Source organism: Eucalyptus grandis, chromosome 7, assembly GCF_016545825.1.
Source record: "Eucalyptus grandis isolate ANBG69807.140 chromosome 7, ASM1654582v1, whole genome shotgun sequence".
In the NCBI taxonomy this organism is placed as follows: Eukaryota; Viridiplantae; Streptophyta; class Magnoliopsida; order Myrtales; family Myrtaceae; genus Eucalyptus; species Eucalyptus grandis.
The window spans coordinates 48641010-48654197 of NC_052618.1; the positions used below are offsets into that span (position 1 = coordinate 48641010).

Consider the following 13188-nt stretch of genomic DNA (forward strand, 5'->3'; position numbering starts at 1 on the left):
TCTGATTTTTCCATTTTATGCGCCATGTAGTGGCTAAATCGTGGAGGAGATCTACGCAACACGAGAAGCGCTTGGGAGGAGAAACTGATTGGCCCCTCCACGGTGGGAAACCTACGGTTGAGATGGAAGTTCTTTGCTGGGAAGGACATATCGGCCACGCCGGCAGTGGCCAACGTGGTGGTGTACTGCAGTGGTGAACTTCCCCTCGTGGAATGGTAACTTGTACGCCATGAACGCGTCTGACGGCAGCTTGGTCTGGAAGCAGAACCTGAGCGAGCTGACGGGACTCAGAGGCACAACTATAGTGAACGTGACATTGTCAAGGTCAACCCCGACGATTGCTGAGAAGCTCCGATTGGCTCGATCTGTGGTCCGGTGGTTGTGATTGCCGTGAACCGATCAAATGGGAGGCTAGTTTGGTCGACCCAACTTGATCCGCATCCTCGGGCTGTGATCACAACATCCAGAACGGCTTATCTGGGGTTAGTCCAATGCTTCTTAAAGAGAGACAATCACGGAAACTTATTTTCATTTTGATTGGATGGTAGTTTAAGCCAATCATTTAATTTGATTCAAAATATAGGACGGATGGTTTGCTTAATTTATTAGAATGAGCCTACACTCTAAATCAGAAAATGCAGCAAAGTAGACTCTTCAATCTAAATATCTAGTAGTTTATTAATGGTCTCATTTCTCTTCCATTTGACTCTCTCTCTCTCTCTTGCTCTCTCTCAGGGCATTTTACGTTGGAGTATCGTCCACAGAAGAGGGGCTACCTCAAGTGCAATGATGCGCTTTCAGAGGCAGTTTGGTTAAGCTAAACATTCTACCCGGTGCGATCCTATGGCAAACCTACACGCTCCCCGATAACGGCGGTGAACTTCGAGGCTACGATGGAGCCTGCATATGGGGCAGTAGCCCCGCGATAGACCCCAAGAGGAGGCTCGCTTATGTAGCCACGGGCAACCACTACACAGCCCCAGCCAAGGTGCAAGAATGCCAAGCGAGGCAAAACAATCAGACGATCCCGCCAACCGCGCCCGACCAATGCATCGGGCCTGATGTGAACTTCAATTCGATCATAGCGTTCGAAATGGAGTCAGGAAGGATCAGGTGGGCCCCGCAATTAGGAGGTTACGACGTGTGATACGTGGCTTGTTTGGTGCCCAACAGCACTGATTGTCCAACTAGGCCTAACGTGGATGCCGATTTCGGAGAGGCTCTGATGCTGATCACGATCCCCACGACATTGCCGTCGTGGTACAAATGAGCGGGTTCGCTTGGGCTGTGGATCATGACTCTCGGGATATAGTATGGTTTAGAGTAAGTAGTGTGTTTTTCATTCTTTTCTATCTAGGAGAAGAAAGTTTTTGGCGCTACCAATGAACTAGGTTAAACAAATTTAACAAGGAAGTTCACCATTTTCTATTCCAAATATAATTCTTCTCGACAAGACAGCTGGCAGGACCTGGTAGCACTGAAGGGGGAGGCACATGAGGCGCGGCCACAGATGGCAAAAGGGTCTACATTAACACTGCCAATGGCAATCGAAAGAACTTCACCCTTGCTCCCTCGACCCAAACGACGACGGCAGGCGCGTGGGTCGCCCTGGACGGGCGTTCTGGAGAAGTACTATGGTCTACGGCTAACCCGAGCAATGAAATGGCACCCACGCCGGTTTCTGTGGCGAATGGCGTCATGTTTGCATGTTCTGTGGCTCCGGAGGGGCCCGTGTTTGCGATGGATGCCGAGACGGGCAAGATACTGCGGTCCTACAATTCAGGAGCCACGGTGTACGGAGGGATATCAATAAGTTATGGGTGCATTTATCATGGGAATGGGTATAAGTTGGGCCTATGAGCACCTTTCTATCCAACTTGGACTGGAGGGACAGATCTTTATGCTTCGTGTGTCAAGTAAGAAATCTAATAGTTAGTTTCTTGAGTCAGGATCCATATGGAAAGAAGTTGGTTATATGATATATCTTTCGCTCCATCTCAGGACATAATGCATTATTAAGTATCAAGAAATGAAAAATGGTTTCTCATGAGTAGAACGTCATGACCGCCTGCAAAAATCAGTTCACCTGAAATTTACAAAGATCTAAGCAAGGGGAGAGTGGCCCGGGGGGGTGAGGGAGTATGTCGCTTATATATTGCTTGGTGAGTGTTCCGATGGGCATGCACGGCAAAACAAAGCAAACCTTCTTATCACGAAGCTAATACATACTCAAGCACTTGAAGACCGACCTTACTCTGAAGGTATATGAGGTATATATCATATGGCACCAGGAGTTCCCAAACACTTCACTAGGAACTTGGCTTGTATTTTCTTCTTTCCTTTTCAAATCCCTATTGAAGTGTTCAGGAGAACTCTAGGGGACACTTGACGAGTGCATGGCCTTGTTTGGCCTCCAAAGCATTTGAACGAGCTCCAAAACTTCGATTTCCTTTTGTGTGCTTGGTCTGGTGGCCTAAGCAACCAACTCTCTACCATATTTATATATGAGCTGGAGTTGCTATTTAGAAGCTTTTGGAATAATCACCGGCAAGTGCTTCAAAGCTCAGTTGACCGCACATCGAGCTTGAACGTAGCCTCGTTTCTAGTCCGGATGACTCCTCAAAGAATAATTTTTGTGGGCACGAGAGATGCGATGTCGGCTTATTTGCTTTTGACCTCATACCCTCTTTTACAGCTTTTCCTGTGAAAACAAAAGCATCATGAACTTTCTTAGAGCTTGTAATGGAGCGCCAGCATGTGATGCTGCTTTTTTGCATCGATTTGCCTCAAGAGCTTCCTTCTTTAGAGTTTTGGATTTATATTTAAGTTGCTGAAAATTGAAGATGTGGCAAGTAGCTGTATGGATTATTACACAATATTGTACAGCAGCATAGTTAAGTTTATGAAACTATCTTTAAAACTGCTTATGATGGTAGCTAAGGAAATTTCAAATCCAAGCTTAGCTTAAAGAATTTTTCAAGTGGGGTGCTCTGTTAGTAACCCTTTTTTCTTGGTTTATACCTGATCTGTTCTACCTATAAAATATCATGCTCTCCACATGAACATGGACAACAATGTGGGCAATATGCATACGAGCAGTACTTACGTGAACATACATGGCGGGATTTATGAGCCCAATGCATCTAAGCTATTAGATCAACTTGATCATGTGTGAAGCCCACCAAATCTAAGAGCTTGTGTATAATGCTACATGAGCACACGAGCCCTGGTGTGCCTAATATAACTGTTGTACTATACTTGGAAGCTGATTAAAAAAAAGAAAAGTTCAAACCATGCCATTCCATGTAGACACGGCCTATAAAAATCACAGATCAAAGCTGATAGGTTCTTCTTTAAACTTTCTTATAATCTGCAGCAATGCCGGCTTTATAAATTGCATCAGAATAATCAACGTTAAAGTCATGCGCATAAGCAAAGAAATTATTGCACAATCCACAAGTGCCTCTATGTTGATTTCTTGTACTGTTATACAGCGGTGGTTGATGTTCGCATCTTAGGCCAGGATAATATTATATTCTTCTCCTTTCACCTTCCCATTAAATTTGACCAGGTTCGTTATGCTTTGGCATTGATCACTTCAAGCTTGTTTGTCTGGTTCTCTTAGCTTTTTCCCCCTATGCGAGGTCCACTTTTTCTTTGCAAAGGCCATTCCTGTCCCTTGGAGATACTTGGAGTTCCTCTGTCTACTTCCACTGGGGTTAGAAGCGCCCCCTCTCCCTGAGGCGATGCTTTGTACACGTTCCTTTATAACAAAAACTTGCCTGGTCTTACGATACAGCAAATTCATCCATTTTGACATGACATTTCCGAAATGGTTCGTGGTTCGAAGTCAGAATATTTTCTTGTTTAGTTGATGGCGTTGCGCCAGTGTCAAATTCCGAGCGAAGGATGCGTCTAAAATTGAGTGGTTGGGCCCACCATATATTAACCTAAATGTGTGTATATATTTGATAGGATTCAATTCCGTTGAAGCTTTGGATGATGAGCTAGATAGGAGTAATCTCCTTCGACAATGTACGAAAATTAAAGGGAAGTGCTGGAAATGTGTGTGTTGACACCTAAATTTTGGTGACCTGATTAGTCATTTATTGCATTAAAAAATAGGGATTAATCTTTAAGCTCTAAAAAAAAGGGTAATTACATAGCATATAATTTTAAGTGCATTCATTTTTTATTTATTGCATTCGCATTGGATTAAAAATGGTAGATGGACTCAGGAGAATGAGACTCTAAATATTTTCTTACAAGGCCGTGGAATATACTTCACCGATTCCTTTGTGGCGTCAGCATAATCTTGAACTTTTGGCAATTGAAAATATGGATCTTTCCTTTGATGAACAAGGCGCTTATCCTTAGCATAATATACGGAATCGACCAACTCGTGAGCTGATATTTAGTTGGAAGAAATAAAATCAATAAAAATTATTCAGCATATACGATCAAAAGGAAAGAAATATGCACGAATCGTCAAAAGATGGATTCACGGTCAAAAGGAGGGAAGAAAAGGACAAATCATGATATCATCTAAGCAATCAGAAGATGAAATACGATTTGCTTTCTTTCTTCGTAACCCTGCCCGTTGACGTATAAAAGGAACGCTTCACGACCAAAGCGAGGAGGAGGCCACACAATTGAGAATAGCCGGCCACAGATTCGTGAAATAAGAAATCACGTAGGAGAGAGGGAGAGATTTCGGCCAGCTTTCAGCGGAGACAACTCTCCACGCCAGCGCCCTCTTCCCGACCAGACCAGTGGTCGCACCTCCGACGCGATTGCCTCTCATCACTTCTAGCAACTTCACAACAAAGTAGCCAGTCGCGGCTTCAAATTGTCCCCTTCGGTCTTGCTGTGCCCCAACGGTAGCCGTGACATGTCTTTGCCACTGCTCTCCATCGCTCGCATCTCCAACTAGCAAGCACCGTCATAGTGTCATCGATAAGTTGACTCATCCAAGTTAAAAGTTGAAGACCGTGAGTTCAAGGGGTGGATTTTGTTCCCTACTATCAAAACTGTCGACCAAGGTTGAGAATTCCAAGTCAAGGAAACCCATCACGTGATCTTGCAGAGGATAAAAGACAACAAAGAGGGAGGTGGCTCTTGGATGATCTGCCAATCGAGGACACGCCTGTTACCTCTCTTCATCACCAGCTGTTCAATCCGAGTCTTCGCAATAGCTGGTCATCATCTCTATCCTTGGATGCGAACTTGCTCGACTGTGACTATCCTTGGCGTGTCGCCTCTGCTGCCCCCGCCATGTTCAAATAGCCCGTGACGACCCGTTGCCGCTTTGATCTGTGCCACGCCCAACGACGAGTTGCTGTCCATTCGAGCCGTAAAGCCACCGTTCCCATTCGCATCCAAACTAAGTCGATCCCGAAGTTCTTATTTTTGCAGGTTCGTTGACCGTGAGCCCACGGTCATCCTTTACCAAGAGATCCCACCATCACCCACAACGCACCATCATCAATCTGATGTCAACTGGGTGAGACTCAGTGAGAATTGCGAAACGTGGAGAACAAGAGCTAAAGAAAAGAACACAAATCCTTCGGAAAATCGTGCGCGATCCACGCTGGGACAAACGCCACAGGCGGCCTTCTCTACAGCTCAAGAAATTTCTGTTTTGCAGGTTTCCTTAAAACCCCACCGAGCTCACTCCTTGCCGTGACGACTCTTACGTGAAGCGTCGTCCCCGTTCGCAGTCGAAAAACCGGTCGCGATCTCGATTCGATTGCACTTGGTCCAAATTTGGGAAGGATATCATCAAATTAGGTAAGATGCACATCTCTCGTATATTTGGATATTTTATTGCTTAATATATGTCTATTTATATCCAGTTTCATATCCGTGAGTGATAGACATAACTTTCAATTAGGATTTATTCCTAATTCGCAACCGCACTATGATTTTTATTATTTCATCTATAAGGCTTTAGATGAAATAATTAATCAACGGGAATTAAATTGATATTTTGATCTTTAAGGCTTAAGATCAATTTATCGATTTTACTAGCGAAATATTATCCCTTGATCTGAATGATGTACGACATTTTTTTGGGTAATTTTAAATGGACTTGATTGCTTTATTTATCTTGAAATATGCCTGAATTAGAATATTGCATGTTTAGGCTAAGCATTCTATTTATCATGAATTTTCGAAAATTAATATAAAAAATGTCATATGCACGTCATTAGGGTTAGATTCATTGAAATGCATGTCATTTAGTATTGTTGCTAGGCCCATTCAACTAGAAGTTACATGTCATTAGAGTTAGGTTATCTAGTTAATATTGCATCGCATATTGCATAATTTTCATTAAATAAGTGAAAACAAAAAAAGAGAATTTGCGTGTTAATTAGAAACCATATCCAAGGTTGTTGATGTGGATTTTGAATTAACATTGCAGATGATTTCGTTGCTACGAGGTAAGTCCTGCATTTTCTATTTGCTTTATTGGGTGTTAAATTGATGGATTGCGCACCCGCATGACCACCTCACATGTTAGGAAAATAGATTTAAAATCAATCCAAACTGCTTGCCAAACATTTTCAAAATAAAAAGAAAGGTACCGAAAGGGCGTTAGAGAAATTTAGCGTAACCAAGTCCCGTACCCAAATCTCTGGTTCGTAGGAATAAAGTAAATCTCCCGTTACTTTATTTGGGTTTCTAATCGACCCACCAAAAAAATAGATTAGTGGCGACTCCTAATTGAAAATGATTTGTATATTAAGAATTTAAACCTAAATCGCGAATTGGTATGGGCTTGGGAGAGCCCGAGTTAAGTCTAGGCTTAACAATCCATTAGCCAAAACCCTAGGTGGTTCACACCCCGAAAAAACTGGTCGCGACAGTGTGCAAAAATTGTTCACGGTTTTTCTTTGTCTAAAGAAATATTTCATTCATTACCAAAACAATATATGAAAAGGTCTATAGAAAATCCCAAAATTCCCCACAACAAAGCAAGCTCATAAAGCTGCAAAGCAAATCAAAATCCAAAAAATAAGCTTTATCATCATAGCATGATTGGTAGAGGTACGCACGTGCTCGTCCTTCAAAAACATATCTATAATTGCATTTAAGCAAAAAGATCGGCGGCCAATCACTTAATCACACATCACTATAATGACTAGCATGCATTAGGATTTGTATCTATAATTACGGCTTTGTCTTCGGCGATGTAATCCTAGGTTTGGCATCTCAGCACCATTACTGTAGGAAACAATAGAAACATGTTGAACAACTTCAAATCTAATAAGGGAACCCTTTAGGAAGTGCGAGAGGCCAAAGTTTTTAACAAAAACATGTTGAACAAGTATAGATCTAATACACTGGAGCTGTTGTGCACATCATTAAAACTAGAGGGCGAAGTACTCATTCATTAAAACTCATAAATCTAAAATTACAATGGGAGAGAAAAGCTCCCAGATCTAAAATTAGGAGAGTAAAGCTCTCAGACCTAGATCTAAATAAGTAAGAAACAAAGGAAAATAAAAGGAAAAGCAACCAAAAAGGGAGAGGAGGAAGAGATCTAGGTCAAATTTCTTCCCTTGAAGAAAGTCTAAAAATTTAGAGAGAAGGGGGTGTAGGAAAATTGTGGATTTATGCAATATGCAAAAATTGTTCATAATAACGTGCCGCCAAATAGGTATATAAAAGTTTATTAGCCATTGTCACAGTGCGTTGTTCATTATGATTATGCGTCATGATTATATCCATCTTTTTTTTGAACTCTTTGTACTCCTAGGCTAGCATACCCAAAAATGCAATGGAAGATGTGAAAATCCATGTAATCTTAAGCTCCCTCACTTTAAGTAGGTCATCTGAACTCATTGATAGCCAAAATAGATGCATGATTTATTTAATTTTACATTCTTGGAAAGTGAGAATGGTATGTATGAAGTTACTTCTACATTTTCCTTTTGAGACGCACTCTGACTTTTTCTAATTTAAAGTGCTTGAAACCTTTAAAAAATTGTCTTAATTTTTTTTTTTGGGTAAAGGTAAGTAATATATAGATTTTACCAAAAGAATGTACAAATTAGGAGGCCTGGCACCAACAAGAACAAACACTCAAAAGACAAGGAAGTCAAAGAGTGTAGGGGTGCCGTGGAACCACAAGAAACGCACCAAAAGCCAAAAGGAAAGAAAAACAGCAACAAGAAAAGGAAAGAACGAACAATCAGTCAAAGATTGTCGAAGGCAATCCCCAACTTTGCTACAGTCTTCTATTCCTCGGAGTGTCAAAAGCGTGCTTGAAAGACAAAGCTTTATCCTTAATCACCTTATGAAGGTACATCTTCAACGTCGGGAGGAAAAGGGAGTGGTTGCGAAAGATGATCGCATTCCGCTCATTCCAAATAAGATAGCATAAAGCTCTAAAGGAAAAGCGAGACAGGGATTGGTGGAAACTATTATCACCAATATGCTTGGTAACCCAAGCTAAATTCTCAACTCAACTTCTGTTTTGCCAAGGTAGATTACACTTGGCCACCCAATATCACGCAAGATTGCCGGTAATTCAACATCCAAAAAACAGGTGATTGGTCGAATCAGGCCTACAAAAGCAGAAGTGTGATATCCTCATTTTCCAATTCTGTTTTTAATAAAATGAGACGGGCATTTCATCTTCGCATATATAATTATTTTCCCTAAGTCAGCCACTCATGTGAAAGCTAGTCTATCAAGTGAAGCCGTTAAGAGATTCCAATGCATCAGACCCAAGAATTTGACCAGAAAGCGACCTTTCGACCAAGCTAATCTGCAATGGTCATTACGACACAATTAAAAATCGATTAGAGACCAGAGATATGTCGACTCGACAGAAGCATATGATCAAGTGTGGCACTAGACCGACTTTTCTGTCGTTTGGATACATTGTGTCCATATTTGAAACCTTGAAATTACCTCGACAACCGATAATCGTCAATGTGTCAAAGATGTATATTGTGGCTTGAATTGATCAACCACAAGTCAAATGCATGAATATTTCTAAAAGCTACCCGATAGATTAGGACGCACTAATATCGTCCCGGAGTGAAATTAACCATGAAATTGAGAGTGAATTCAGAAATTGAAAGTCCTAGTGTGTCACAAATCATTTTAGGAACATTGACTCATTTTCGGAATATTTTTTTATGTGAACCGAGTTTTTCAGCAAAATAATCGAAGTATGGTTGATTTAGTTCGGAAAATTGGTAGGCCCACTTTTGGTTGTACTTTTAGAACTCAAGATGTTTCTATGGTCAAGTAGAGATGTGAATTAAAGTATCGTGGCATTGAATTAATTTTATGGACTTCAATTTGGCTCAATTGGAAGTAGATTGAATGAAATGTGTTGTACAAGGTTTTTAATTTCATGCCATGGCGGAAAAAAAATTTGAACCTTTTGGAAGATGTTGTGAAAGATTGAGTTAGTGGAGTGTGACATCATGTGATGTCATGGTGGGGCTAGAGTACCTAGGATCTTGACAATTGGAGGGTGCACATTTTCTCTCAAAAAGGTGGGACTTCACTTCACCAATCAACTCCATCTTCAACCTTGGTTTTTGCTTTTTGAAATTGGAGGAGAGAGAGAGGGAAACCGACCGGAAGCCAGCCCCGACGCCCCCTTCGTGCGCCTCCTTCGTTGCTCGCCGGAGCCGTCACGGTCACTGTTCGTCCGCGCGCGCGCCTCGCCGCCAGCCGTCGCGCTGCCTCGCCCGAGCCTCCCGCACCGTCGCTGCGTCGCCCGGCCCGCTCGCTGTTCGCCAGCCACCGTTGGACCAGCTAGCTTCGTCGGAGTCGCCGCCGGTCGCCGCACGAATAGCCGCCGCCCCTCTCCGCCGGTTTCGCGCCTCACTAGCCACCGGATCGCCTTCGACCAGCAAGGAGCAGCAGTGGACTAGCCCAAGCTCCAGTCTTCAAAGCCCGTTTTGGGTGCCTTCCGGTCCTCTTTTGGTGTTGCCCCGAGGAGGTTTTTCGACCACCTCGCCATTGTCTTCACCGGGACTCATGGGAAAGCGATTCCGGTGAGTTTAACTCACCAAACCTCGATTAGAGCGTTAATGATGCTTTAGGTGTGCTTAGTTTATGTTAAGTGTTATTAGGTGATTAGTTTAATTTATTTAAGAGTAGATTAGATTAAGGTGGTGTTTAGTTTAAAGTGTGTTTAATTAAGGCTAAGTGGAGATTATATTAGAATAAGCCTTGATTGGACATAAATGATTTATTTTTGATATAAATAAATATTTCGAAATTATTAATATATTATTATTCGAAACTATTAAAATATTATTATTTAATTAATTTCAGAATAAAATTAATTATCTAATAAATTCCGAAAATTATTGCGGGACCTTATTTTCTCAGAATTTCGCGCTGATCGCTACTGTGTATTTATATTTTGATGAATGGATATTGTAAATTGAGTGTTGATTGTGAAAAATATGAATTTTATTCATAAAATCTCAAGTGTCGGGTTTTGATACCAAAATTGGATTTTAAGGATTATATTAAATTGTGGGCTTTGAAAAAGTGAGATATTAGTTTTACTGGTTCGAAATTAACGTGCCCCCACACATGTGAATAATTTTATGGAATATTTTTAATATGAAGAAAAGAGGCCGGGATCACTATTTTAAATTGAATTATTTAGTGAAATGCAAAGTGAGTCGCGGCGGCGTCAAGCAATTAACCTGGCAGGCAAGGGTGGTGGTGACTCTACCTGTCTCCAGGGTTTACTCTCCACCGCGAAGCGGCGTCCGGAGGTTCCCTGGGTTACCAAAAAAAGAAAAAGAAAGAGGCCGGGATCACTATTTTAAATTGAATTATTTAGTGAAATGCAAAGTGTCCTAGGCCGAGTATGGATTGCTTGTGTGATAATTAAGTGGAAATTGTCATGGGCTATTGAGCCGGACTTGCCCCTATATGGGATGTCCGTACAACGGATTAGGGGTGAGCGCGGTTCCCAGGTAGAACCGGGAACCGGAGGTTCAGTTCGGTTCCGGTTCTTAAAGGACCGGTTCCGGTTCCAATCGGAACCGGAACCGAACTTGGAACCCGTGCGGAACCGAAACCGAACTGTGAGGAACCGGTTGCGGAACCGGTTAGGGCTCCAAAGGAGCCCCCCTCCCCCGCTCGCGCCCCCTTTTGTCGCCCCCCTATTCAGATTTCTGATTTCAGACCTAGAACTCACACCGCCGCTCGCCCTCAAGGCCGCCGCCGCCGGACGCCGAACGCCGCTGGACGCCGGACGCCGCTAGACGCCAGTCACCGACGTCGCTCGCGCGAACCCTCGCCACTCGACGCTCGTCGCTGCCGTGCTCGCCTCTACCGGTTGCCGACGCCGCTCGAGTCTCGCCACCTGCTCGCCCTCAAGGCCGCCGACCGCCGGACGCCACTTTGGAAGCCGGTTGCCGACGTCGCTCGCGCGAACCCTCGCCACTCGACGCTCGTCGCTGCCGTGCTCTGCCTCTACCAGTTGCCGACGCCGCTCTGAGTCTCGGCACCCGCTCGCCCTCAAGGCCGCCGACCGCCGGACGCCGCTCGACGCCGCTCTCTCGTGCTCGCCTGTCGCCGAGGCCGCTTGCCCGAACCCTCGCCGCTCGACGCCGCCTCTCTCGTACTCGCCCGTCGCCGAGGCCACTAGCCCGAACCCTCACCGCTCGACGCCGCTCCCGTTCTCGCCCGTCGCCAACGCCGCTCGCCCTCGAGGCCACCGCCGAACGCCGCCGCCGCTCGCGCCGCCGGACTCGTTTATCACGAAGCCCGAGGGTCCCTGTTCTGGAAACATTGCGATTTGCCTTCTCTTGAATTCGGCATTTGCCAGGATCAATCAAGGTACGGTCCTCATCTAATCTCGCTTTCCGTCGATCGCTTTGTGCGTCTAATGATGATTGCGAATCACCTGGAACGTCTCATTGCCTGTAGTGCGATGATGTTGTTCTTAGCGCGCGTCTCATTGCCTGTAGTGCGACGATGTTGTTCTTAAGGCGACGTTTTTAGTGCGCGTCGATGTTGTTCTTCTTGTTGATGATAATGGAGGCGTGCTGAGGATGAATGTTCTGTTCTTGGTGAATGTTGTTCTTCTTGTTGATGATAATGGAGGCGTGCTGAGGATGAATGTTCTGTTCTTGTTGATGATAATGGAGGCGTGCTGGGGATGAATGTTCTGTTCTTGGTGTATGTTGTTCTTCTTGTTAATGATAATGGAGGCGTGCTGAGGATGAATGTTCTGTTCTTGGTGAATGTGATCTGGGTGCTTTGTGATCTGGGTGCTTTGGAGTGAATATTCACCATGTTGAAAGTTGCTGGCGAGTGTAGATTTGATGCTGAAGAAATCTGAAGGACCAAATTGATGTTTTGCTGAAGTAAATTAGAACATTCCGGTGCTATGTTTTGAATTTTTTATTCAAACATGTTTCAACTTTACTCCAGTTATTTGATCTGCTGTCGAATGTCGTTCCTACATAATATGGTAAATGTCTATATTATTATATGCACACTCTATTTATGATCTACATCCTTCGCAACCACTAAACTCCCGTTGATCTTGTAGAGACAGAACACATTTTCACTGCTAGAGAGAGCAATTAGGGTTTCACATCCTTTATTCTTACCTGTTGCTCGGTTATTTACCATGACTTTGACCATTGGTTCAGCTTTGCATGTTAATTATCCTGGTTGAAGTTTATGGTAAGGATTCTTTCTTGACTGAAGTTTTTTCACATTTCAGGAAACTATCTGTGTTAAGAGAGAACTTCAGCACCTCTAAGATGAAGTTCTTGAAATTTGACACCAATGGCTTTGACTGCTACTGCTACTAACTGTGTTCGAGAAGATGTTATTCAGCGCCTTTCATGTCAAAGGAGACAAAGATTGTGCTTACATCATTCTACCGCTCCAATCTATGTTTTTTTGAGTTTGTTGTTTTCTTTTGTTCTAAGGATTGGATTAGGATTTTTGTGTTCATAGGGATATTTAAGTGCTTGAAAACAGAAATATGCACCAGCATGATTTTTGGTAGATTTACTCCTAATATGAACCTGCTGTTAACGAGTTAAGCATAGCGAGAGAACTTCTTCATGGACTTACAAAAGGATTTCCATGTTTTGATAAAAACATATGGTTTGAGAAGAAAGACCGGTGACAGCCAGCATATCCGATAATATGCGCGTACGTTATAATTCAAAT

At 43.2% G+C, this 13188-nt stretch overlaps 1 protein-coding gene across 1 annotated transcript; it reads left to right on the top strand.

The window, feature by feature from the left end:
- The first annotated feature begins 229 nt into the window (after positions 1-229).
- LOC104455755 (polyvinylalcohol dehydrogenase) lies at positions 230-1860 on the top strand. Its single transcript, XM_018877296.2, has 4 exons — positions 230-375; positions 802-1113; positions 1218-1323; positions 1555-1860. The coding sequence occupies exons 1-4, from the start codon at positions 230-232 to the stop codon at positions 1858-1860; spliced, it is 870 nt and encodes a 289-aa protein (XP_018732841.2).
- Positions 1861-13188: the final 11328 nt, after the last annotated feature.